This window comes from Orcinus orca, chromosome 1 (genome assembly GCF_937001465.1).
Source record: "Orcinus orca chromosome 1, mOrcOrc1.1, whole genome shotgun sequence".
Classification (NCBI taxonomy): domain Eukaryota; kingdom Metazoa; phylum Chordata; class Mammalia; order Artiodactyla; family Delphinidae; genus Orcinus; species Orcinus orca.
The window spans coordinates 35,019,464-35,045,774 of NC_064559.1; the positions used below are offsets into that span (position 1 = coordinate 35,019,464).

General features: G+C 55.3%; 1 protein-coding gene across 5 annotated transcripts in view; it reads left to right on the forward strand.

The window, feature by feature from the left end:
* Nucleotides 1–11,050: 11,050 nt before the first annotated feature.
* Nucleotides 11,051–26,311, forward strand: part of CNTN2 (contactin 2) — a 32,087-nt gene continuing 16,826 nt past the window's right edge. For 2 of the 5 annotated variants that reach the window (XM_004282456.3, XM_033410508.2), the window contains exons 1-7: nucleotides 11,051–11,304; nucleotides 20,045–20,200; nucleotides 24,498–24,642; nucleotides 24,726–24,901; nucleotides 25,063–25,158; nucleotides 25,539–25,748; nucleotides 26,021–26,120. In XM_004282456.3, coding sequence (XP_004282504.1) covers nucleotides 20,122–20,200; nucleotides 24,498–24,642; nucleotides 24,726–24,901; nucleotides 25,063–25,158; nucleotides 25,539–25,748; nucleotides 26,021–26,120 — 806 coding nt within the window. In that variant the 5' untranslated portion in view covers nucleotides 11,051–11,304; nucleotides 20,045–20,121. Of the gene's footprint in view, nucleotides 11,305–11,808; nucleotides 11,900–20,044; nucleotides 20,201–23,815; nucleotides 23,996–24,497; nucleotides 24,643–24,725; nucleotides 24,902–25,062; nucleotides 25,159–25,538; nucleotides 25,749–26,020; nucleotides 26,121–26,311 lie in introns of all 5 variants that reach the window. The other 3 variants (XM_049707432.1, XM_049707427.1, XM_049707436.1) reach the window with 3 other exon arrangements.

Below are 26,311 nucleotides of genomic sequence, written 5' to 3' on the forward strand. Positions count from 1 at the left end.
ATAACTTTCATTCCCAGGAGCAGGTAGGCCCCAGACCAGGGCAGAGCCTCTTCAGCCCTTTCCTCCCACCCCCAGTCCCCCCACAACATCCACCCCTTTCCATTTCTGATTGTCCAGCCCCTCTTCAGAGCTGTCAGGCACACTCTCGCGGGTCCATCAGTGCCTTTTAAGGGAGCCTCTGGCTTTCATCCTATTAGTGAGGCCGGGAGTAATTACGACTTCATTAGCCAAATAGGTTCTTGGTTCAGAGACCCCACCACCACAGAACAAAATACACACCCGCTTCCCTGCATCTGAAGTCCGTCCCCTGGGGTGCCAGCTAACAATGTAGCAGGCTCCAGGGAAACAGGGAAGAGGGAAGAAGCCAGGGACGGCTGGCCAACGGGGAGGAGGCCGGCAGCCCCCCCTCTTCCGGGGCGCATCTGTCAGCTGGCTGGCCCCCCGGAGAGATTTTTGACAAGGAAAGGGATGGCACTCCAGCAAATGAGGAGCATGACCCCTTGCATCTGTCTGCTGCCCCTTGCCCTCTGGCCCTGCTCTCCTCCCAGTCATGACTGGCCATCGGTTGATGGCCAGCTCACTTCTCCGATGGACAGACGGGCAACTGCCTCCTCTCGGGGGCTCCCTGGCCGATGCCCAGGGCCTCCAGAGACTCGGAGTCCCCAGACCCCCCACTCCCAGTCTCCCGTCTATACTTCAGCTGCTGCAGCTCCAGGAACAAGGAAGCAGAGGGTCTCCCAGGCAAGGACAAAGCTGTGCCCCAGGACCATCTGTCCGGGGACCTTTATCCAGGTCTGGCCACCAGAACAGGCAGGCAGGTCCCTGACACCTGAGATGGATTCCACCGCTCCCCTGTCACTTGTCTGACATCACAGTGTTAGAAAGTTTTTTGGGGATGGATGGACCTAGAGAATATCATACTAAGTGAAGTCACAAAGTCAGAGAAAGACAAATATGACGTGATATCACTTATATGTGGAAGCTAAAAAATAATACAAATGAAGCTATTTACAAAACAGAAACAGACTCATAGATATAGAAAACAAACTTACGGTTACCAAAGGGGAAGGGTGGGGAGGGATAAAATCAGGAGTATGGGATTAACAGATACACCCTGCTATATATAAAATAGATAAAAACAAGGATTTACTGTATAGCACAGGGAACTATATTCAATATCTTATAATAACCTATAATGGAAAATACTCTGGAATATATATATATATATATACCTGAAACTAACACAATATTGTACACCTGAAACTGACACAATATTGTAAATCAGCTATACTTCAATGTTTTAAAAAAGAACAAAAAAAAAAGGAGTTTTCTCTGGGTCTAAATTAGCTCCACATTGCAATTCAAACCATCCCCACTTAGGAAATTGCTTATCGTCCTTCTCTTTTCCTGTTCTTTTAATAGGTTTAGAAGCATAGAGTCTAATCCTCCTGCCTCTAAGCTGGACCCAGTGAACCTGCTCTAGTCTGACCCTTCCTCAGTTACTCCCAGCCACATGGTTTTAGTCACAGTCCCCTCCCTGTCCCAGGTAAGCATCCAGGATGAGGCCACACCAGCTCCGGCCACTCCTGCTGCCCCCACTCTCTACCAGGAGAAAGTGCAGGCTCCCTGCAGACCCTCAGGCACATGCCTCTTTGTCCGTGAAGCTTCCAGAGAGCGCTGACTGCTGCTTCTGGGGGCTTTGCAAGTAACAGCTGGTGAATTCTCATTCCTGCTGAGGACCCCTCTGTTTGGATCCTCAGCCGGCAAGACACCGTCTGCTGAGGCTGGACCCAGAGACAGGAGGATAGATGGGATGACCTCCAAACAGCCCTGCCACTTACCAGACTCCAAGCTCCATGTACCCTGGCCCTGAATCTGACCTGACCCTGTTCTGCCCCCAGGCCCGACGCTCGGGCTCAGCCCTCCCTCTCCCTAATCCCAATCCACAAGCAGCCCAGAAGCCAGGCAGGAGGACCCCTGCTCTGTGCCCTTCCAAGGAAAGGGAGTCCCCAGAGGCCAGCCCAGCTGTACACACTGCGCTGCTGCTTGTGTTCCCTGAAAGCAACTGTCCTTTTGTTAATTTTGCAATTTCCCAAAGTGCCAGGAGCATCTCATCTGACAGTCACAGCATCTGTTCTTCTCACTCTCCAGAAGGTTGGGTGGGAGCAGTGCCAGCCCCTTCCCTGGGGCTCTCCCTGCCTCACGTTCCTTCTGCCAGTTTGGACACCCTGATCACCTGGTCCCCTGGGAGCACCTCCAGTTCCTCTACATCCCTGGCCCTGGCACCCCTCCCTATGACCTCAGCTGGCAGCCTCGATAACCATCTCCCCTTCTGAAACCAAGTTCACTTGCCCAAGCAGGTAGGCACCTGTCCTGTTCCTTAGGGGGCTATAGGGGAAGAGGCGATTCTTTCATTGGGGGCCCACCCAGGCCCCTAACAGGTACAGGAGACTCAGGGGGCCAAGAAGAAAGCTGGCCTGCCCACTGCCCCCTTCCCTATACACACAGTCCTTGGACTGCTCAGTTCCAGGGCAGTGGAAGTTCTGGCTGGGCCCTCAATCCAGAAGACCTACCAGGACTCTGGCCTGCCCTGTCCTGAGCTTCTGCACAGGGTTCCCAACCCCGGCACTGCTGACGTCTGGGGCTAAGTAGTTCTTAGTTGTGTGGCTGCCCAGTGCTTAATAGGCCACTGAGCAGCATCCCTGACCTCTACCCCCTAGATGCCTAAAACACACACCCCGCACACACACACACCCGTCGTGATCATGAAAACTATCTCCAGACATCGCCAAATGTCCCCTGGTTAAGAACCACTGAGCTAAGGCAAGAAAGAAAACTGACACCTGAACATCAGTGACTGACACCCCCCCACGTTTCTGATTCCCAGGCTCCAGCTGACAAAGGGATGGCTCAAACTAGGCACTGGCAAACATTTTCTGTTAAGGGCCAGATAGTAAACAATTTCAGCTTTGCAGACCATATAGCCTCTGTGGCAACTATTCCACTGCCAGTGCAGCATGAAAGTGGCCAGAAATACACAGATGAACAAGTGTGACTGTGTTCCAATAAATCTTTATTTATGAACGTTGAAATTTGAATTTCATATCCTTTTGTCAAATGTCACAAAACTTTTTTCTTTTTTTTTCCAACTATTTGAAACTTTGAAACACACACTTAGCACTTGGACCCAAGCATCTCAGAGGGATCACAACACCAGGACATCCAGGTTGGGGAGGGAGGTAGCCAAATGTGGCCCAGCATGGTCTCCTCTGCCCCATCCTGAACCCCAGAGTAGAATGGATGACCCACTAATCAAGCCATTTAACAAATATATATTGAGCACCAGATACTATGATGAGGATGCAAAGGTATAAGACACAGGGTGAGACACCCCATCCCCATACAGATTAGTGAGAGGGTTGCCTATGAGATGACAAGGACACTGAAGAGGGCCACCTAGTGCCTGAGAGAGTGGGGGCAGATTAGGCTTCCTGGAGGTGGGACCTCAGGGTCAATCCTTGAGAGCAAGGAGGACTTAGACAGGTATACCGAAGGGAGAAAGATAACCATTTCAAACAAGGAACAACACTAAAAGAGTGAAATGAGAGAGTCCAGCCACTTCCAAAAAGGGCAGGCAGGTCAATATGCCTTGAGTGAGCTGGGGATATGCAAGACAAGGGCTGAGTTAAAGAGGGGCCAGATGACAATAGCCCGTGTGTCACAGGAAGGAGCCTGCCATCAACCTGGAGACAAGAGAAGCTGAAGAATTTTTAGTAGGAAAGTGGCATGATCTGATTTGCATTTTAGGAAGCTCTCTCTGACTGCAGTCTGGAGGGTGAATGGGAGGGGGCAAGACTGGAAACAGAAACCCTGGGAGGACAGATGGTAAGAATTCAGGTGAAAACGGGTGAGGGACAGAGCTAAGACTGTGGGAGGGAGGCTGGGGCGGGTGGTGGGACATGTATAGGAGCGGCCCTTGGGAGGCAAACTGGCAGACTGAGTGGTTGGCAAGACACAGGAGTGAGGGTGAGGGAGGGAGAAGTCACAGAGGATGTGAAGGTCTGGGGGGTGTCATTCATGGGACAGGGAACCCAGGAGGAGAAGCAGGTGGACAGGGCAAAGAGGGATGTATCAACCAGGGTTCTCCCAAGAAACAAAACAAGTAAGATGTGTGTGCACAGGTGCATGTGTATGTACATATATACACACATACACGCACACACACACACACACATATGATTTATTTCAAGGGACTGACTTACATAATTGCGGGGGCTGGCAAGTCTGTTTTCTGTAGGCAAGCTGGCAGGCTGGAAACTCTGGTAAGAGCTGATGCTGCAGTTTGAGGGCAGAATCTCTTCTTCCTCAGGAAAACCTCAGTTGTGCTTTTCAGGCCCGTCAACTGACTGGATGAAGCCCTCGCACATTATGGAGGGTAACCTCTTTACTTAAAGTCAACTGATGGTGGATGTTAACCACATCTACAAAATACCTTCTCAGCAACACCTAGATCAGTGTTTGATTAGATAACTGGGTACTGTAGCCTAGCCAAGTTGACACACAAAACTGAACATCACGGGGGTGGGGACAGGGGGTTCATCCCATCTAGAGATGTGAGAGGCCCATGGGCACCCAAGTGAAGACTTCTGGCTGGCCGATGCAGGTCTGAGCCCAAGGATCCTTCCAGGTCCCTGTCACTTCTCCTCTGACAGTGCCTGACTAGCCCGGATCCCCACCTCCAGGTCTGTGTCTGCTCTAGGCCTTCCACCCTCCCTGCCACCCCAAAGTGAACTTCCCAAAGCATACGTCTCAGCCTGTCTCTTGCCGGCTCAGACCCCTCTGACCGCCCCCACTGTTCTCAGATAAAGCCCCTACAGGGCTCATAAGGCTCTTCGAGGACTGACCGCAGGTACTCCTCCGGCCTCACTTGTTCCTTGTTCCTTTAACTCCAGACATGCTGACCAACTCCCGCCCCAAACTCACTCACTGCTCTGCGGTGCTACCGCCGGGAACCACGCCCTCCTTGCCCCTCCCAGCGCATGCCTCATACAGCTGACCTATCTGGTGAGCTCAGAGCCTTCCTTCGGGACTCAATTAAAATGTTTTCTCTGTTCCTAGCCTCACTAGGCCAAGGCAGGTGAGGCTTGTGCAAGCCTGGATTACAGCACTCACCGGAATGTATTTTGATTATTTTTCCTGTCATCTCACCATTACACTGTGAGCTCAAGGGTTCATACTATGTCTTATTCTCCTCAGTGTCCCCAGCACTCAGTACGGTGCTTGGTACAAGAGGTACTCGATATTTGCTTGTTAAACGGATGGATGGATGAAAGGACGGATGTGGCTGGGTGCGTGGATACAACAGTTTTCTAACAACTTCTGGCTATCACTGACTGGGCACTTCTCTTGTTCCAGGCACTGTGCTAGGAACTTTAAGTCCAGAATCAGTCCAGGTTCTTGGTTGCAGGAAGCAGAATCAGACTTTGGCCGTCATAAGCAAAAAGGAAATTCACCAGAAGGTTATCAGATGGATCACAGAATCAGAGGAGGCTACAGAAGCCAACGCAGAAACGGGCAGAAACTGAGGGAGGCTAGCCAGCAGAGACACATGCAGGCCACATCTCAGAAACAGCCTGATCAGGATGCCACCGCTGGCGTCGCCCACACTGGACACTCCCTCCAAGGGTGCCGGAAGCTTGAGATTCCCACTGCCCCCTCCACTGCTGTCCAACATGTGTACCTCACCTCGTGTGATCCACACAGCCCTTTGAGGCAGGTAATCTCACCTCCATTTTACAGACGAGGAAACTGAGACTTAGAGAAGCCTAAGGTCGCCAGCCAATCAACAGAGTGGATGGGGTTGGAATCAATAGCTGTCAGATGCCAAAGCCCATTGCCGTCCACTCCGCTCTGCACTGTCTCCTTCAAGGAGCACCACGCACTGTTCTTATATAAATGCAGTTCCCTGGACAGTGCTACACAGCAGCCCTGAAATTTCAATGTGCTAGCTTTTTTGTAACTATATATGTGGGGTATGTTTTTGGCCCTGACAACGTCAGCGCAAGAAGGCTGAGTAGGACTTCCCTGGTGGCGCAGTGGTTAAGAATCCGCCTGCCAATGCAGGGTACACGGGTTTGAGCCCTGGTCTGGGAAGATCTCACATGCCGCGGAGCAGCTAAGCCCGTGCGCCACAACTACTGAAGTCCGCGCGCCTAGAGCCTGTGCTCTGCAACAAGAGAAGCCACGACGTTGAGAAGCCTGCGCACAGCAACGAAGACCCAACGCAGCCAAAAATAAATAAATAAAAATAAATTAATTAAAAAAAAAAAAAAAAGAAGGCTGAGTAGAGAGAGGGTCTGTGCCCTGACATGGGCTGCGGATGCTAGAAAACAGGGGCCTGGCCTGAGGCTCAGGGAGGCCTGCAGAATCTGGCCAAGGACTCCTAGTGTCCTCACCTGTCCCTTCTGGCTCCCGTGTTCCCAGGCTGCACATTAGCCACCCAGGGCAGGCTTATGACAAGAACACTCAGAGGCCCCTGCTCGGCAGCCCCGCCACATCCAGGGTCACAATTTGGCTTTGCCAGAAGATTCCCCCACCAAGCATGTCCTCCTCAGACCCAGACGTCCTGGAGAGGCAGGGAACCCAAGCACCCAATCCTAGTCCCAGCTGCACCTCCACCACTCTGTGACCTGGGCCCAACCTTTCTGGGCTTCAGTTTCCCTATGACTCAATCCTTCCTCTGCTGCCCCTGCCCTCCCACCCTCCCACTTCCCACACTGGCCAAATTGTTCATAAAAAAAGATCTCAGGTTCTCTGAGCTCTTTGGAGAGACCACATAAATGCAGGGCATTATTAGCACTATTACTATTAAATATTAATAATGACATTAGCATTGTCTATTATAAGCCTGAAAAGAAGCTCCGAGAAGCCCTGGGTTGAAACAGCTAAGAGAATAATTAGGCCCCTCCGGGCCGCAGACCCCTGCAGGCCCTCAAGCAAAATTAGGAAGGCAAATGTGGATGGAGTAGCGAGATTTCCAGCCCCCAGGGGGCTCAGTTCAACTTGGCTCCTCCTGGACCTGCGCAAATCATGCTCTTTCCAGCCCCCAACACCCTCATGCCAGGAATGCATTCCCCACCTCCGTTCTGTCCATCCAGGCCCAATTCAAGATGCACCCCACCCCACCCCCACTGATGGAAACCTTCACCCACCTCCTAGCTCCCTCTCTCCCCGCACCTGAACTGTCACAGCGGTTATTCTCCACCATTCATTCACCAGTCAACAAATAGTTATGTGAGTCTCTACTAGGCACCAGTCACTATGTTAAGCCAGGGGCGGGGGCGGGGGGAAGAGACATTAATGAGATAAGCTCTGCCTTCAGAGACTGCAGTGGAGGGAATTGTAACCAGTATTTTGCATGGCACTTGTTCATACAAAAACTGCTTTTAAAATCATGTTTTATCCACATGTCCTTACAACTATTCTAAGTAGGAATAGGATTATTCCCATTTTACTGATGAGGAACTGGATTCTCAGAGCGATTAAGTGTCCTTCAGTGACCTGCCATCGTCATCCAGCTGGGAGTGACAGAGCAGAGTCCAGCTCTCTTGAATGTGAATCCAGAGCCACCCAACCCTCGAAGTGGAGAAGGGCTCAGCCTCGTAGGTGCCCACCCTCGTTACAGATGGGGAAGCTGAATCCTAAAAGCGTCCAAAGGGAAGTAGTGACGTTTATTGAGCACCTACTATGTGCTTAATTCAAAGCTCACACCAACTCAGCGAGGTTTGTGTCTTAATCCCCATTTTCCAAATGGGGAACCTGGGGCTCTGAGGAGGTAAGTGGCTTGCCCAGGGCCACGCAGCCCAGGAGTAGCAGGACTGTGTGTCAAGCTGGTCCTGTTTCAGAGCTTTGCCCAACCTGCCTGTCACTATTCCCCAAAGCTGTGGATGGACAGTCCTGTTACCACCGTCAGACTGCTTCCAGAAAGGTTACAGGCACACTGAAGGCAGACCACATCCTGTGGCTCTTGAATCCCCCACTGTTCTAGGCAGAGGCACGGCTCCATAAACACATAAACATTCCTGGGAGCTCTAGAAAAGGTCTGAAGCCTGAAACCAGAGGTAAAGAGGCTGGCGGGGGGGGGGGGGGGAGGGGAGGGGGCAGGAAAGGCTATGTGGGGCTTGGCACTGAGGAGGGAGGAGATCAACACCTTCAGGGCCCTGGGTCCTGGCAAGGTCTCAGCTCCTCTCCACTGGTCCCCTGGGGCTGGCCCGAGGCCCCTCCTTGACCACTGGAGATCCACTGGTAGGGCCTCCGGAGGAAGGAGCAGATGGTCTGGGCAGGGTTGGGTGGCCCTCAGGATGCCTTCTGGGACCCCCCGCTCTGGGATCACCACATGCTTACAGGCAGACCAGTGACGCATTAGATTAGCTGCCTGATCATCTTCGGGTGGCCCTTCTCTGCCCCATCTGGACATCTGTGGAAACTCAGCTTGGAGATGAGGTGTCCCGCTCTAGACAACAAGGAGACACACTGATTAGCTACAGAAAGGAGAGGGGCCCTTACAGTCAACCGTGCTGAGGATTCTGGGATCTGACAGGCACCAAAAAAGAGTGAACTGTCCTGTCCCCTGCTTTGCCCACCTGAGAAGTGCAGGTGATGCGGGGCTGGAGCCAGACCAGCAGTCTCTGCTTCTCCACTTGTTTACTTTGAGCAGGTTCCTTAATCTCTCTGAGCCTCATCTGTAAAGTGAGCATAATAATAACAACACACACCCCCTTGGGTGGATAATTCAGGTAAAGCACTTAGTACAGTTCCTGGCACGTTGGAGACACTCAAGTTATTATTAATAATTTACACAATAATTAATAATACCATTATAAAATATTTTTGTCATTATCGAACTAATGGACCCACAAGCAAAACTCAGCCTGGACCCCCAAATGCTCAGCCCACTCTCTTGTCAGAAACAGAAGCACCGTAGAGGCCAGCAATGAGGAGCCTCCCAAACCACCCAGATCCATCCGAGATGAAACTGGGAAATGTTTCCCAAATCCAGTCCTAGGCTTAGTTTCACTTAGTTTTACTCCACTTAGTTTCACTCTTGTTTTCACTTACTGTGGCTGCTGGAGCCCACCTGGGCAGGGCAGGGCAGGGCAGGCAGGTTGCAGAGGGATCTGAGAGCATCTTAAAGACCCCAGCCACCTGTGTCATTGGGACGGGAACTGTGGCCTCCCCAAGGACCCAGCTCCCACCACAAGGGCAGCAGCTGTCCTAAAACAGAGTCACAAAGACAGCAGTGTCAATCTAAAGCAATCCTCCTTGCGTGCATTTCCAGACCCTTGGCCCCTGAGCCAGCCAATGGCTGGTCCGTCAGTCCCAGGGCAGCAGCTGAGCCATCCCCTCTTGGCAGCCATCTCTGGTTGGAGAGAACTCTGAAGCCCTCTCCTCAGAGCCTGGGCTGACCTGGGCGGGGTCAGAGGGCAGGGCTCACCTCAGGAGCTCGGGGTCCACGTGCCAGCCCCAGGAAGACAGACAGACAGACAAGGACAATGTGGGCAGAGGCAGAAAAAGGAAGGACATCCTGGAAGGAACTTGCACAGCAGCAGTCCAAGTTATCCAAGAGACGTGGCTCACACAGTCTCCATCAGGAACAATGAAGACTATCTCCCGAGTTGGGAAAGCTCTATGGAGGGGCGGCAGAAGGACCGGAGGGGAGAGCATATGGGACCTGGGCAGGCATTCAGGCCTTGGAGGCTGCGCAGCAGAGACCCTCTTCCACACCACACCTCCTTCTCCCTTTCCAGGCCCTTCTCTGTGGTTCCAGGTCTGTCCCAAGCCCCTGTGACCCCCTCCACTCAGGAAGACATGGAGCCATGTCCCAGGCTTGACAGGTATGCTTATTGAAAACTCTGATGCTGGCCTGGCCCTGCCAGCTGTTTCTAGCATCTGGACCACTCACCAGTCTTGTCTGTGCGAGCTGGACAGCAGGTGGACCAGCGGGGGGTGAGAGAACAGTGACAGCCTGACGGGGCCCACTGCCACCACAGATGGCTTGTCCCTCCTCCTCCAGGCCCCAGCCTTCCTGGGCACACCTGCCACATGACAGGAGCAGAGCAGGAGAGATATGTCACTCACCTGGCTGAGCACCTAGAATCTCAGAGCTGGCAGGGGACTTGGCCATCTTTAACCCCTTCGGGTTACCAGTGAGGCTCAGAGAGGGCGGAGCACTTACCCTAGAACACACAGCCAGTGACTAGCAGAGCCCAGACTACCTTTCAGACATTCAGACCCCCAATCTAGTGAGCTTTTCGTGACAATACACAGCTGGCTGATTGAAAATGGGCTTGGATCCATAAGCACTGATGTGAAAAGGTGCCCGAGATCTATTATATAATTTTAAAATATTTTGCAAATCATGATGTATTGTGTGATCCATTTGCATAAAATAATACTTATAACCCATGAAATTATATACATGAAAATAGTAAACCTGGAGGCATGTGATTTAAATTTGTTAAGGTACTTTCACTATCTATTTTTAAATTTCCTCTAATGTTCGGATATTTTGACCAAGAGCCCGTGTTACTTTTATAAGCAAGGGAAACAATAAAAATAAACACGTAAGGTGGGCAACGGAGGCAGCCCTCCACCCCACTTGCTTTGCGCCACTAACTGGGGATTTCTGATTCGCAGCCCTTCCTCTAACAGGGGATTTCTGGAGGAAACAAGGAGTTTGCCTCCATAGGTCTCTAGGGTTTGAGGATAGGAGCCACTTTCTTTTGCCTCCTCACCGCACCCCTCTCCAGCCCTTCCGTTCTGGGCTGGGCAGGGAAGGTGGGGGCAGGCAGGCCAGACAGCGCCAGGAGCTGAGCTGCCCATGCATTATGGAAGACGCGGGCGCCTGGCTCGCTCTCTAGCCCTTAAATGACAGCAAATGAGGTAAAGCCAGGAGGGTGGGGACGGGAAGGGGGTGGGAGGGGGGCAGAAGGAAGCGGTCTCCAGGGCCCCGAGCGAGCGTCGGGAGCCAGCCAGTGAGCGGAGCCTGGGAGAGGGAGGAGCACATCTTGATGCAGAGATGCTGCAGTGGCTCCAGCGCGCGCGCGCGCGCGCGCGCGCGCGGACACACACACACACACATACACGCGCGCGCGCGCCCTCACCCGCCACCGCCACTGCCGCCGCTGCCGCGCCAGGACAGCAGGGATCAGCTGAGGCTGAGGCGAGCCGGGAGGAGAGGAGGGCGGCCCAGGGGGCTATGAGCAGCGTCCACCTACCCCAGCCAACACCCTTCTTTCAGCCCAGGTAGGTGCCAACCGCTTTTGTCTCCTCCAGTCCTGGGGCTTCCCAGGGCGCTGCTGTGGGCAGGGGCTCCGCGTTCAGTTTCCTGGCAACTTGGGAGGGGGCAGGGACAGGGCAGGAACCCCAGCTGGCTGGCAGGGGCCAGTCTGACTTCTCACCCCAGCCCCACAGGGGCCACCAGGACTGGAGATGCCCTCCGCCCTACGTGGGTGGCATCCTTCAGGGCCCTAGCAGGCCAAGCCTGGCCCGGAACCTGGACCCCAGCAGTGTGTCCAGGAATTCAAGCCACAGGCTGGTAGCAACAACTGCCTCCGGAGAGGGCAGAGGCTATGGGCCTGCCCCACACCCCTGGTCCAGGGCTTGACTCTCCATGAGGACAAGTCCCAGACCCTGACCTGTGCCCAGATATCCCTAGAAGGAATTGAGCCTGACTGCCCAGACTTGAGGTCCCCCTGGGTCTGCCTGTGCAGGGTGACCTCTTTGCAAAGTCTTGCTTCTGTTCGGCAGAGGGGAAGGCTGTGGGAGACAAGGAGAGACTGGAGCACAAGTTTGGGCAAAGCCCTGTCCTGGAGCGGGGACATAGGGAGGAGAAACTGAGGCAAGTCACATCCCTTCCCCCCTCCCCAACCTTATCTTCTCCTCAGATCCCTCCCCCTCAGCCTCACCGGTGGGAAGAAAGGATTTGCAGAAGTTTGGCTCTCCAGTGGGGAAAGGGGCTAGGCTAGAAGGGGGAGGGGTACCATTTAGGGGGTCTAGAAAGAGAGGGCAATCCTTCTGTCCAGCACTGTAGGGCTTACATAATAGCCAGTGGTGGGGGAAGCAGCCCCAGCCAGTGCCCAGAGATGAATCCCATCACCTTCTCCAGGAGGGATTCCCAGGTCTGGGAGGCAAGGAGTGGGGTGAGCTAAGACAGTGCCTGTGGAAGGAGAGTCCTGACCCTACACAGGGAAAAAGCCAGGGACCCTTCAGCCACAGAGCACTGGGGGCTGAGCCTGTATCCCAGGAGGAAAAGTTGTCAGTCAAGGTTGTTTGGAGGTTTGGGAATCTAGACAGACCAGGATGGAGTGAACTGTGAGTACCCATGGCCCCTGCCCTGGAGAAGGGCAGGTTTTTTAGCCTCCAGGTTTCCTGCCCTTAACTTCCCCCACTTCATGTCCAGCCTGCAACTGGTCAGACTCTTATCACCCTTTCCTTTCAGCCGACTCCCCAAGGCCCCAAACTCCCTTCCCATTCCAGCTGGCATCCTTTCTCTTCTGCTCAAAGGGAAGCAGTAGGAGGAAGAGCCCAAATAACCCAGGAGGTCGGTGATCTGACATCACTCTGGGCAGCAGTCTCAGGCTCCTCTCCCAACCTCCTGCCTGGAGAGCCCCTACCTCCACTTAGCCTCTGAGTCCCCGCCTCCCAGTTGCACTCAGAGGGAACCAGACGGAGCCACCGGAACCTGTGGGAGAGGCTGGAGGTGGAGCAGGGAGATGGTGCCCTGACTCCTGTCCTCGGGGGGGAGGGAGTTCTTCCCTTAGACACAACAGCATCCATGCCCTTCCCCAGGGTGCCCCACAGTTAACCCCTTCTAGCCAGGCTGCAGGACCACTCAAGGAAGGCTTTGACCACAAGGTCAAAGTTCTTCCTAATTTCCCATGAGATCTATCAGGAGTTGCCAGCCGGCAAGAGGGAGGTGGGAGGTGAGACAGACAGGGAGGGGCCGCAGAGCCCACGGCATCAAAGTCACCCAAGATCCACCTGTCCTTCTGGGGCTCACCATGAGCAGTGAGGGAAGCAGGGGTGCACTGCCCTAGGAAAGGTGTCCCCTGCTCTCTCTCTCTCTTATTCCCCACGCGTCTTCTATGCCCCACCCGGCCAAGCTCTCTCCTCGCATTCCCTTCCTGGTCGAATGCACTCCTCCACCTACCCCGCACCGTTCCCCCTGCCAGATTTTGCTCCTTATGCAACTCCATTCCAGCACCTTCTCTGCCAGCAGTTGTTCAAATAGAGACACGTGTGGGATGGGCCTCTGAAGAAGTGTGCTCAACGGGATGGTTGCACACATTGTCTCTGACCAACTGACCACACTTGCTCCTCAGGAGTAAGTACAAAGAAGGAGGTACCCCCAAGGTATCCTCTCTGACTTTAAGGCCATCAGGGAAGCAATACCTTTGGGGTGGTTTGGAGAATGCACGGTGCCCCACCTCCCAGAAACATCTTCAGCCAAATGTTTGTGAGAAAGCTTATCTACACACATTTATGCCTGAGGTTGGAACCACAGGGCTGAGGACTGATACACAGGGAAAGAAGAACTAGAGCAAAAGATATGCCAGTGAAGCAGGAGGGATTGAAGCTAGACTGCAGGAGACACTTCCTCACCAGGAAGACGTGCCATGAGGAAGTAGGGCAACCTCCTTTCCAATGACTCTGTGAGGGTGTGGAGAACTGTCCAAGCTTAGAGACAGTCCTGCCTAGAAGTAGAGGTTGGACTAGGTGACCTGTTAATTTCTCCCAGCCTCAGGTATCCTCTTGCAAATGGTACAGGGGGAGATGACTCAGGAATCCATAAGAAGACAGACATCCTTTTCTCTCCCTCCTGCATGCTGACCACCTCTCAACCTTCCGGACCTCCCTAATCTAGACCAAACCCCCCAGGACTTTGCTAACTTGGAACATTCATGGGAGTTCCCATGGGTTCTGTGCCCCAATGGTAACTGTCCTGGAGTAAAGAAGTACTTCCATGGGTTTAATGAGTTCTCCTGATGCAAAATGAGCCCATGTTTCCTTGTTTACCCAGAGAGGATGCAAACAAAAGCAAAAGTGTGTGACATTCTCACCCAAAACTGAACACACTCTATCCCAGAACGTGTGCAAACCCAAGTGCACCTCAGCATCTTTATCTGATGAGCCCCACCCCACACTTGGGGCACCCATCCAGATGAAACCTGCTGGGTCTTCTCCAGCCCAGCCCACATCCTCTCAATGTCCAACGACCTCATAGACCAAAAGGCTCCCCGACACTGGCTCTGGCTGAAGGGTGGCCTTCCTGCGGTGCAACCCAACAGGTACAGTTAATTTGGGCCCTAGAGTGGAAACTAGCCTGAGGGGAGGAGCAAGTTCAAACCCACCTCGACCAGGCTTGGTTCTGAACCAGCCGTCCAAGAATTAGAGGGAGTCACCTCTCAGCAGAGATGAGGGGACATGCAAAATTGCTCCAGTAATTTCTTCCCGATTTGGATCTTCTGAACCAAGTTGAAACAATCGCTCCTATGCCTGATGTCTCAAAAGGGCCCCCCTCCCAAAGCCCTCACTCGTTCTGCCCCCAGACCCCACACGGAGTAGGCAGGCAAGTAGGAAAACCTCGAGTCTGGGTGCTACTTGCCCGCCCCCAGGTCCTCCCAGGAGAATGCAAGGCTCTCCCCTTCTGCCCACTCCCCACTTTGAGGGGTCTCTTCAGTGGAGAGGGTGGGGACAGAAGGGCCAAAGACTCCCGGCTGCAGATCAAGGGCCGGACTTTCCCGGCCCCGTGCCGAAAGCTCAGGCAAACCCACGAGCCTGGGAGTCACAGCTCTCCCCCGAGGGCACGGCAGTGCCAGGGCTGGGGCCTCAGGGAACCAGCTGCGAATACAAAGAGGCTGCAGAGAACACCGAGGAGGGGGAGGAGAGGGAGCACACAGAGCAGGCTGGGGAGGGACCCAGCTGCAAGGCTGCCCTGTCACCAAGCAGTCCCTGTCCCCCAGTGGGGACTGAGAAGGTCCCTATCCCACCCAAATATGCCCGGAGGACCTCCTCCAGCTCAGGGCACCAGCCCTGCCCGCACCGAGGCCTCTCAACTGCAGTCCTCTTCCTGCCAGCTCCTGCCACCAGGCACGCGGGCCCACCAGGCCACTGAAGACACCCCATCCTCCCAGGGGGTGTGGGCATGGCTCAGACCTTCCCGGAAGACAGTGGTCCCGTCCCAGGTGGCAATTCCTTTCGTAGGCAGAGTCCCCCTCCCATCGTACACCCCACAGGCAGGAGGTGCAGTGGCTGAGGTTGCGCACCTGTTTGGGGGGGCCCGCGTGGGTGTCCGAGCCAGGTGCTCTCCTGCACACGCGGTGTCTGGACGTGTCTCTGTGTGTCCTTGTGCCTTGTCTGGAACGGCATGCCCGCCGGTGCTGGCCCAGGCCCGCCACGCCTGTGGGGTACAGCCCAGGGAGTCTGTGGGAGACTCTCAGCGTTCTCGACACATGTGAGCCTGGCCCGAATGTCGCGACTGTGTGGAAGTGAGCCCGACCCACAGCCGGGCCCAGTGTCTGTCGACACACTTGTGTGTCCCTCGGTGTGCTGGGGTCCATGCTCGAGGCCCATGACGGTTCTCAGTGATGAGCTCTGATCTATCTCAAGCGCTTACTATGGGCTAGGAATTGTGCTGACCTCACAGGGTCCCGGGAGGTGGGTACTACCCCTCTCATCCCCATTTTGCAGATGGAGACTGAGGCTCAGAGAGGTTAAGTAATGAATGTAATAACTGGGGTTACGCTGGTTAGTTATACTAAGGTTACACTGGCTAGTAAGTGTCAGGTCTGTCAACGCAAGAGCCCACCCCACTAAGCCAGCGTGCTGTGCTGCTAGGTGGAGCACGGTGGGGACACGAGGGGCTCCTATAATACCTGTCAGCTTACAACAAGTCACTTAGTCTCTGCCCTCAAATGGGCTCCAAACTCCTTCTTTTCCTACCACCACCCATCCCAAAGCTGCTCAAATCTCCATTGTCCAGGGGGAAGGAGAGACAGGCTTGGGGCCAGGAGCTCAGTACCCCAAGGGAAAGCACTTGGGTGGAGTGTGTCTTTCATTTTCCGACTGCCTCTGTGCAAGGGCCCTCAGCCAGCAAACCCTGGAGTCCAGCTCACAGCCTTCCATCCCCAGCTGTCCTCCGGGCCCTTTGTCTCCTGGGCCCGGCAATTCGGCCAGCTCTCCCTGGTCTCCCGGAACCCCAAGCAGCCTATGAGCCCCCCACGTTCTCCCAGGACCGGCCCCGGATGGTGACAGCCTGTGTCCGCCTGTACCAGCCTGTGCCTGCACCCCTGCACCAGGGCAGCTGGCCGGGGCCAGGCCTGGCTGGCTCAGGGTCCACAGGGCCAGCTCTAGGCCTGGCATAGCTCCACGCCGGCCTTGCACTTGACAAAAAGGCCTCCTCCATCCTGGGTATTCTAGAATGTGTCACAGGGCAGATGGTATGGGGAGACGACTGGCCCATGCAGCTCGTGAGCACATCCCCTGCTGCACTCAGCTGGGCAGGGAACTCAGCAAAGGCGGTGTTTTTATTCCTGCCTCCCCAGCACTTAGCACAATGCCTGGCACATGGTGTTAAATATGCAGTGGGAATGGACGCAGAACAAGGCTGCATGCCAACTGCCTCGTGTCAGGGAGGAAATAAGCTCCAACCTTTGACCCAAGCTCTGGGGGGTGGGGATGTGCGTTCACACAAGGCCTTAGCACGGAGTGGGCTTGGCTCAATGTACATCTGATGGGGTTGATCAGCCTCTAATGCTCCCCGAGGGCAACCCTAGGTGCTTCCTGGTACCAGCCCCGCCCCGACCCATGTCTCCTCTGAGGCTGCAGGTCTCAGGCCCCAGGGGGTGCCCAGGGCCCTTGAGCCCAGAAGTGACTGATAAAAGTCCAGGATTAAATCGAAGTTTAGGATGAACAGAGGGATTGTATTATCCATGATGTATGGTAATTACTTATGGTAAGAGAGATACCAGATAATTCTGACCACTGTGGGGTGGAGGTGAATGATCCAGGGTGCAGGGCTCCTGGCAGATCACCGGGAAACAAGGCAGGGCTGGGACACAAGACACAGACACACAGATACACACACACACAGAGGCATATATTCAATACACAAAGACCAGATATACTCATACACAGACACATGCATATACACAGAGACACAAGACCAGACCACACATGTACACAGGGACATAGAGACAGAACACACAGATACGCACAAACATCACACACATGCGTACACACGCACACACGCACACCCACCCCACTCTCTCCAGCACTGCTGGTGGGCAACAGCAGACGGGCAGCAGCAGACTCGTCCCTGGAGTCTCCAGCCCCGGCCGCAGGTCCCTGCCCGTCTGTTTCCGTTTTGCTCGGACACACTCAGGATAAGTGCCTGTCTCCCCGAGCCCACACCCTACCCCCTCGCTGAGCTCTCAAGACTGGCAGGCAGACAAAGGGCAGGAAGCAAACGATGACTGAGCACCTTCTCTGTGCCAGACTCCGGACGGGGCACACCTGTGCCAAAGGGGTGTTTTCAAACTCTTCGGAGCTGCGGAAACCTTCGAGTAAAGGGAAACTCGGAGGGAAGTCCAGCAGATAAAGCAAGTATAAGTGGAGTTGCTCTGGCTGAAGTGGGGAGGGGGCCTGGTGCCCCATCTTCTCTCCACGCCCCTATCCCCACCGCTACCCGAAGGCAAGTCCAAACAGCCCCAAGACTGCCTCTGCAGGGCACTCTGTACCTCACTCCACACTCAGAACAGCTCTGCAAAGGAAGTGTTACGATCTCCACTGCGCAGATGAGAAAACTGAGGTCCACCAGGGGAGAGAACTTGTCCAAGCTCCCAACACTGTTAGGAGATGAAGCCAAGGTCACCAACTCCTGTCCATCGATTCCAACGCCTGTTGTGGTTCCCAGTGCCCCAGTGGCTCCCTATCATGAGGACAGCTTCCTGCATTTGTGTACCATCCAGGGTCCTGCTTCTAGATTCTTCCATGGCTAAGCACCCTGCTGACCCCAGTAACCTGAGAGCATGTGTGAGAGTGTATGTGTGTATGAGAGAGAGGGAGGGAGTGTGTGAGTGAGAGACAATTTGTGTGAGAGGGCGTATGAGGGGTGTGTGTGTGTGTGCGTGCCCTGGGGTTGCCCTTGGGCAGCACTGAAGACTGGTCAGCCCACTGTGTGAGTGTGAGTGTGAGCATGTGACGTGCAGGCACACAATCACAGCTGTTCTCAAGCAGTTAAGTACAACACACAAGTGATACCTATTCTGCGCTGAGGGTGCTGGGGGCGTGTTGGACGGGCTGGAAGTGCTGAATCTCTGGGTTCAAGCCTGGAACTGAAAGTGGCAAGGATAGGGAGGGACAGGTGGAGAGGTGGCACCTGGCCCCCTTTCTGACACAGGGAGGTGGGTATGAGGCTGGAGTTGGGGCGGGGGAGGGAGTGCCATCTGTTTAAACACCACTCCCGCCACTCGAATCGGAACACCAAGCTTCTCAGCCTATATCCTCCCTGACGGGCCCTGGGCCCACTTCTCCCCTCTCTTCCCCCCACCCCCTGCCTGCTCCTTCGGTGCCAGCTGTGGCTGTTGGGAAGGCAGGAACGGGTGGTGGTGATCAATATTGAGGTTTAAGGGCATTTGGGAGCCCTCTATTTCCTGGGGAATAGAGCCCGCAGTGAGGCCGGGAGATCCTGAGTCTGCACTGGCCCTAGAGGCAGACTCAGGTCATCAGCAGCCTGCCATCTCCACCTCCCCACTCCCACCCAGGGGCAGCGTTCCCAGGCCCTCGGCCACCCTGCACTCTCTGGGAGAATCACAGTCTCAGAGCTGGAAGAGACGCTAGAGAGCACCCATTTTACAGATGAGGACGCTGAGGCCCAGAGATGGCATGGGTCTTGAAGCCAGTTAGTGGAAGAGCCCCCAGCCGGGCTCGCTCCCTCAACCTTAGATCACCTCCTTCTGCTCTTAGTTTTCTGCAAAGCAGGTAGCAGGGCAGAGAAGCGGAATATGCAGCAGGGCGATCTGGCCCCCAGTAGCCTGGGAGCCCAGTGACCCAGACTCAGTCTGATAACCAAGAAGCAGGCCCCTGAGATCCCACACTCCCCCCACCCCAAACTGGGCAGGACAGCCTGGAGATGGGGAGTTGGTGGAAGGCTGGACCTGCTCTCCCCCCAGGATGAGGCCCCCCTCTCTCAGACTGATGGAGGGGGGGCTCTGATTTGCTCTTGGTGCCCCCCAGGGAGCAGGTTCTTCAGGGCTCCAGGATCTAACCAAATCTCCGCTCATCTCGGCAAGAGGGAGGCTCCTCTAGGAGCTGCGTTAACTCTTTCGGCCCAGAAGGCCTGTCCAGGCCCACTAGCCCATCTGGTTGGGAAACCTTACTAAGGGGGCCAAGGTTATGGCTCCATCATGTACAGTACCTAAGTGCCTTACCTGGGGTCCAGGTGAGAGGGTGTGGGCGAATCAATGAAACCCCTCCTCACTGGTAGAAAAACAGGCTGGTTCCCAGAGACTTGCTGCAGCTCCCAGAGGGGCTTATTACCCCCAACCCAGGCAGCTGTGTGCGGGGCAGGGGAAAGCGGGCCCGATTCCTAGAAGATGTTACTAGTTCCCCAAACCCAGGCACGGGCCCTGCTCTCTTCTGGCCCTGCACTGAGAGCTATTACCGGGTGAGCAGGCGCTGGCTTCTTGCCTCCCAATTAGTCACTGCTTTCACTCCCTGAGCAACACCCTGCTGGCTGCACGGGAGGTGGGGTGAGGGTACAGGGCAGAGCCAGACTCCCAGGGGGCCAGCAGGAGGCACTCGGCCCTGGGAAGAGCTCCTTGGTAATGGCCAAGCCCCTTCCCCTGGGGCCCTGGGGAGGGTGAGAGCAATTCCAGCCTCTCCCCAGGCTGAGGCAAAAGCATCGCCGCTGACCCAGATGTACCTGGAGCTGGGAGGGGCGCTCCTCAGCTCAGAGTCCTCCCCCGCCTTTCTGCCTCCCTAGGTCCTTCTCAGCCTCCAGCCAGACTCTCCCTGTGCAGGGCTGAGGCTCCTCTCCTCCGCTCCCCACTTCTGCCTGGAATGCTCACCATGGGGACACCTGCCAGGAGGAAATCACACTTGCTAATGCTGGCCGCTGTGGCCCTTGTCTCCACTCCAGGTAAGAGGGCTTGTCTGGACTCCGAAGCCTAGCGGGCATGATCACAGCGTTATATCACTGCTATTATGTTAGTGATGTGACTACAGAAATAATTGACTGCACTGCGTGGCACTCCAGTTTGAGGCCATTTCCTTATAAAAGTTTCCTGTTTGTGGAGTTTACTTTCCCTTTGAGATTAGGAGGAGAGGGAATGAGTCTTTGTCGTATTGTAGATGATCCAGAGAGGGTGAGGGACTTGCCCTGGGTCACACAGCGAGACTATGGCACAACCAGATCTCCATGACATCAGCCCAGAGTTGCAGCCTCTTAAGGCTGCAAGATTAAATTTAAAATTAGTTGCTTAGTTGTACTAGCCACATTTCAAGGCCTCATAGCCGTATTGGATAGCACCGTTTATAGAATATTTCCATCATCACGGAAAGTTCTATTGGATAGTACTGCTCTAGGGTGCCCTGACCACACAACTCTGGGAGGGTTCCTCAGGACAACAGTGAAGCCTGGCAAATGGACCAAATGTGGAATGGGATCTGGGAAGAGATGAGGCAGAGCAGGGCGTGGCCCAGGAAAAAGGCAAGAGGGACCCAAGCAAAAGTTCTCATGCCAGGGGTGCTTCAAGTGGGGAGAGGGGAGGAAGGCGCTTGGCAGAAGGAAAAGGAGGGTACGGAAAACCGAGCAGTGCAGCACAAGGGGCCCGGGCTGGCTGGATTCTGGAGAGTGGGCTAGGGAGGCGGTATGGGATCCCCAGGCTGTCTGAGCTGGGGGAACCTTCCAACAGCCTGCTGCTGCTCGGAGGGGCCTACTGGAACCGCTGCTTGGCCTCTCTGCCCTGACCCTCAGCCCGGATCAATAGACGTTTCTTTTTTCCTTAAAGATCTCCGTGGGAGAAAGGGTACCCATCCTCTGGTGTCCTTCTGGAGTTCTAGCTATACCTCAGGCTCCACACCCCCACCCCCCACCCCACAGCCCCTGCAAGGCTGCAACCAGCACATTTTAAATTCTTCGTCTCACCAGGGAAGGACTCCACTGGCATAGTTTCAGATGTTCTCATTATGTCCTAACTGCCTCCCAACCCAGCATCCAAGTCAGTGAGGCTGCTGGGAAATAGGGGAGCCTCCCAGGCCCCCAGCTCCAGGCCTAGCTCCCAGTGCCAGGGCCCCCCAGATCTGGAGGAGCTGCTGGGCTGGGGAGCCCAGGCTGCAAGGGGCAGGAGACACCCACCCCAGAGAGAGTGGCGGACGTACCCGGGCTCCTCCGCGTTCCCCACCCTCAGGGTCAGTCAGTGCTGGGACCCCATCATCTGAGGTAAGCAGTATGTGCAGCCTCCGCGGTCCATAGACCCAGAGAGGCAGGAAGGCCAAGGGAGACGGGGCCTGGTCTGCCACCTCCAGCAACCGCAGAGGCAGGAGCAGAACATCCCATGGCTGTTCCCACCCCCTAGGAAGGGGCCTCAGCTCTTGGCTGTCTTTGCGCACCTACCCTGGGGAGGCAGCTTCGGATTCCTGCACCCCAGTGCAAAGACGGGCAGCACGGCTTCCCCTCCACAGTCTCAGCTCCCTAATCTCCTTCCTCCATGAGATCCTGAAACCTGTGTTTGGGGGAGCAGAGTTGTCAGGATAGGGATTCAGGAGAGAATCAGAGAGGATGCCGAACAAGGACAGCACAGAGTGGGTGGCTTTCCCTGGGAGTGTGTGTGTGTGTGTGTGTGTGTGTGTGTGTGAGAGAGAGAGAGAGAGAGAGAGAGAAAAAGTGCATGTGTGGGTGGACGTGTGTGTAGCTTCAGAGGGAGGTGTGGGGTGAGTGTGGGTGTGTCTGTGGATGCTTGAGAGGGTGGAGATGTGAGTGCGTTATTATTGCATGGAGGGCATGCTGCATTTGGGGGATGATGAATGTGTATAGAAGGCCTTACACACAGCGCATGGCTCTCAACTCTATCCGCTCTTCAGAATGCCCGTGAGGCCCTTTTAAAATCTAGATTCCTGGGCCTCACTCCTAGAGATTCTGATTCGGGACCTCCAGGATAGAGCAGCATCTCTGATGGTCCTGATGGGAAACTGAAGTCAAGAATTCTGAGCCCTGTGGTTAAGGACGCTGGCTATGGGGGGAGGCTGGCCAGGGTCCACACCCCTAGATCTGCTCCTTCTCTGTGTGACTTGGGGCAAGTGATTTAACCTTCGAAGTCTCAGTTTTCACATTAGCCAAACGAGAAAATGGCACTGGCTACTTTGTAAAGAGGTTATGAGAAAGGAATGTGGAGCATGGTATTTGGTAAAGAGTTAGCCCTCGATAAATAGCATCTATTTTGTTATTATGAATGCCTAGATGTAGATATAAATAAGTATATGTGGACATTTGTAGCCATATGTGCATGGGAACGGGTGTGTGTATAAATGTGTATATCTGACTACTGGAGTAGCTTAGAGAGTCATGTATGTATATATGTGTGATGTCTGTGTGCATATAAGGAAGTGTGTATACGTGAGAGGTGGAAAGCATGTGTCTGTGGATATTGGGTGAGGGTGTATATATGGCTGAATGCCGGAGAGAAAGCTTTTTCTGGAAGCTTAAAGTATCAGTGTGCCCCAGGCCCACTCAGCCACCATCCGCCCCCCTCCCCCCCCCCCCCCCACCATCCAGACAGAGTTACTGGAAGCTGCTATTATGCAAGGTTGTTCCCAGCAGCCTGGCTGCCTCCGCTACCCCTCCTTTCCCTCCCCTCCCGGCAGTCCCAGCTGGGGCAGGGGTCCCTACCCTCCACCACCATCATTAACTTAGGATTAAGCTGGGCTCTCCAGCCGAGAGGATGCGCTGCCATCTCCGAGGCCTGGGGCGGGGATGAGGGATACTGATGGGTGGTGGGGAGGGCGGATGGGGGATGCCATTTCAGGGAGCCCTGCCTCCTTCCTCATTCTGAGAGCTGCTTGACAGCTGCCATCACTCCCAGGGGTCCAAGGCTGGGCCTCAGCTGTGGCACGGGGCCCACCCCCACCCCTGGACCAGGGCTGACAGCTGGATGCACCGGGAGAGCAGGCACTAATTGGTTAATGGGGATCCCCCACGACCCACCAAGGAGGGCCTGAACTCAGCTTCATGGAGGGTTAGGAGCCAATTAGGGGTGGCCTGGCTCCTGCCTGACACCACAAAGGCAAAGAATGACCGGCCACACCAGTCCGCAGACAGAGGCAGATGTGAAACACTGCCCTCTGCCTCTCAGAGCCTGCCCCAGTGAGCCTGGACAAGGGGACATGGAGAGCAAGGCATCTGCCCCGGGAGGGGGCCAGGCAGGAAAATGCCATTTGCATGCGGGATACCCATCTGCCCAGCAAATTCAGGAACCCGAGGTCTAGAGCTGCGCGTGCCACAGGCTTGCCCTGTGACTGTGGGCAAGTCGCTCCCTTTTCTGGGCCTCTCTTTCTTGAAATGTCACAATGGAATTTTATAAAATGCCCCAAAGCAACGTGTACGTCATCCACCCACCACTGAGCCTTCCTCTTCCCCTGACCCCCACCCGGCCCCCTCACTTGGGTCCAGGAGACAGTGGCTGAGTACACAGCCTGTGTCAAGCTGAACCCTGCTACAGACCCTGGGAGGGGGGTTCATCTTCTTTCCATTTCACAGGTGAAGACTCTGAGGCTTAGAAGGGTCCTGTAACAGCTAATAGAGGCCCAGGGCCAGAGCACGTTCTCTCAGGGCGCCCTCCCCAGAAGGAACACTAGGCTCCAGGGCCACACCTCCTCTCTCCCCCTTTTTAGCCAGTGGCTTCCATGCATCTCTCAAGGCCCATCTCACACCCTGCAGGTCAGCTCTTCCATGAGTCCCCTGACTGCTTCCACTCCGAGGGTCCCTGCTCTTGAACCTAAACCACTATTATGGCTCTCACCTACTGTCAGTTTTCTGTCTTCCTCCCTGGGTCGCAAGCTCCTTGAGGAAGAGGGACTGTGTCTTACTCATTTTGCTACACAGGGCCTCGCCCAGTGCTAAGTATACAGCAGGTACTCAATATCTGAGTATAGGAGGGGTGACTGACTGAACTAAGTGACTAGATGGGGTCTGCCCAACCTATTGAAATTCAAATTTTAATTAATTATAATCAAATAAAATTTAAAATCTGGTTCCTCAGCTGCACTAGCCATATTTCAGGGGCACAGTGGCTAATGGCAAATAGCTACTGTACTGGACAGGGCAGAAAATGGAACCTTTCCATCACTGCCAAAAGTTCTATTGGACAGCGCTGCCCTGGAGGCCAGGCTCCAGCTGGCCCCTAGGCCCTGAGACCTCTGGTGGTGTCCCCCATCTGCAGCTTGGAGCTCAGCCTGGGGATCCCCGGCCACCTTTGGGCCTGTCTTTGAAGACCAGCCCCTCGGTCTGCTATTCCCAGAGGAGTCCACCGAGGAAAAGGTGACACTGGCATGCCGTGCCCGGGCCAGCCCTCCGGCCACCTACAGGTGAGACCCTCGCAGTGGTGCTAGGAGGCCCTGGGCAGTGGGCAATTTTTCGTCACATCAGCCCCTCTCCGCCCCCACTGCAGGTGGAAGATGAATGGCACCGAGATGAAGCTGGAACCAGGCTCCCGCCACCAGCTGGTTGGGGGCAACCTGGTCATCATGAACCCCACCAAAGCCCAGGACGCCGGCGTCTACCAGTGCCTGGCCTCCAACCCAGTGGGCACCGTCGTCAGCAGGGAGGCTGTCCTCCGCTTTGGCTGTGAGCCCCACGGGGTGCCGGGACGCTTTGGGGTAGAGAAGACAGGGCTGGAAAAAGTGTCCAGAAGGGCGGGTGACTACTTCCCCATGGAGCCTGAGCTGGGGAGGGAGGGTCCCGCAGGCTTGGAGGACAGCGCCTGAGCACAGGGTCTCCACCTCCAGTCCTGCAGGAATTCTCCAAGGAGGAGCGAGACCCAGTGAAAACCCACGAAGGCTGGGGTGTGATGTTGCCCTGTAACCCACCCGCCCACTACCCAGGTGAGTCAGGCCCCTGGGCCATGTTAGACAGAGGGCACAGGAGGGGCTTCTGGCCGCTCAGCAGAAGAGGGATGGAATAAGAGGTGGTGAGTGACCCTTGGAAGCACTGATCCCAGGGTGCCCAACTCTAAATGATTCTGTGCCCCACCCCCCATCAGACTGGGAGGTCCCCAAGGGCAGGGGCTGTTTCCCCAGCAGACAGCACTAGCTGAGGGCAGAGATAAAGTCGCATCTTCCCTCTAGGTCTCCCCTCAGCCCCAGTTCAGAGCACAGGGGCTCTCAGGACAGGGTCTACGGATCCCCAGCAGCGCGTTGAGGTCCTACCCAGAGTTGCTCCATTAGCCCAGCACCCCCGGTTTCCTCAAACTCCCCATTCCTAGGCTTGTCCTACCGCTGGCTCCTCAACGAGTTCCCCAACTTCATCCCTACGGATGGGCGTCACTTCGTGTCCCAGACCACAGGGAACCTGTACATTGCCCGGACCAATGCCTCAGACTTGGGCAACTACTCCTGCCTGGCCACAAGCCACATGGATTTCTCCACCAAGAGCGTCTTCAGCAAGTTTGCTCAGCTCAACCTGGCTGCGGAAGGTCAGGGTCAGTGGGCAAGGCGAGGAGGAGGGAGCTGAAGGGGTCAAGGGGTGTTGGGAAAGGGGGTCTTCCCTTTGAAGTTGTGAAGAGCAGCTCAAAGGGCACAGGGTCTGGGCCTGGACCCCAGGGTCTTCCTGCTACATGGCCTCAGACCCTTGCTGCATGCCCCCAAGGGGAAAGGGAGTCAAGAAAGTGTGGGCTCTGAGTTGTGCTGAGATCCTAAGCACAGGAGCACCCGATCTGGATCTGATGTGTGAACCCTCTCTCCCCAGACACCAGGCTCTTTGCCCCCAGCATCAAGGCCCGGTTCCCAGCAGAGACCTATGCGCTGGTGGGGCAGCAGGTCACCCTGGAGTGCTTCGCCTTCGGGAAGTGAGTGGTGGGGGAGGGAGGAGACAGGCCAGGGCACAGCCTCTCAGAGCCCCTCAGGGAGAGGGCAGGCAGGGCCGGCTCTCAGTCATCTCGGTGCCTTCGCAGGGTCTAGCAGAGTGCCGGACCCACGGTGGGTAGCAACCGCCACTCACTGAGCACTAACCCTCTGGGGGAGACATCTTCCCAGCAAC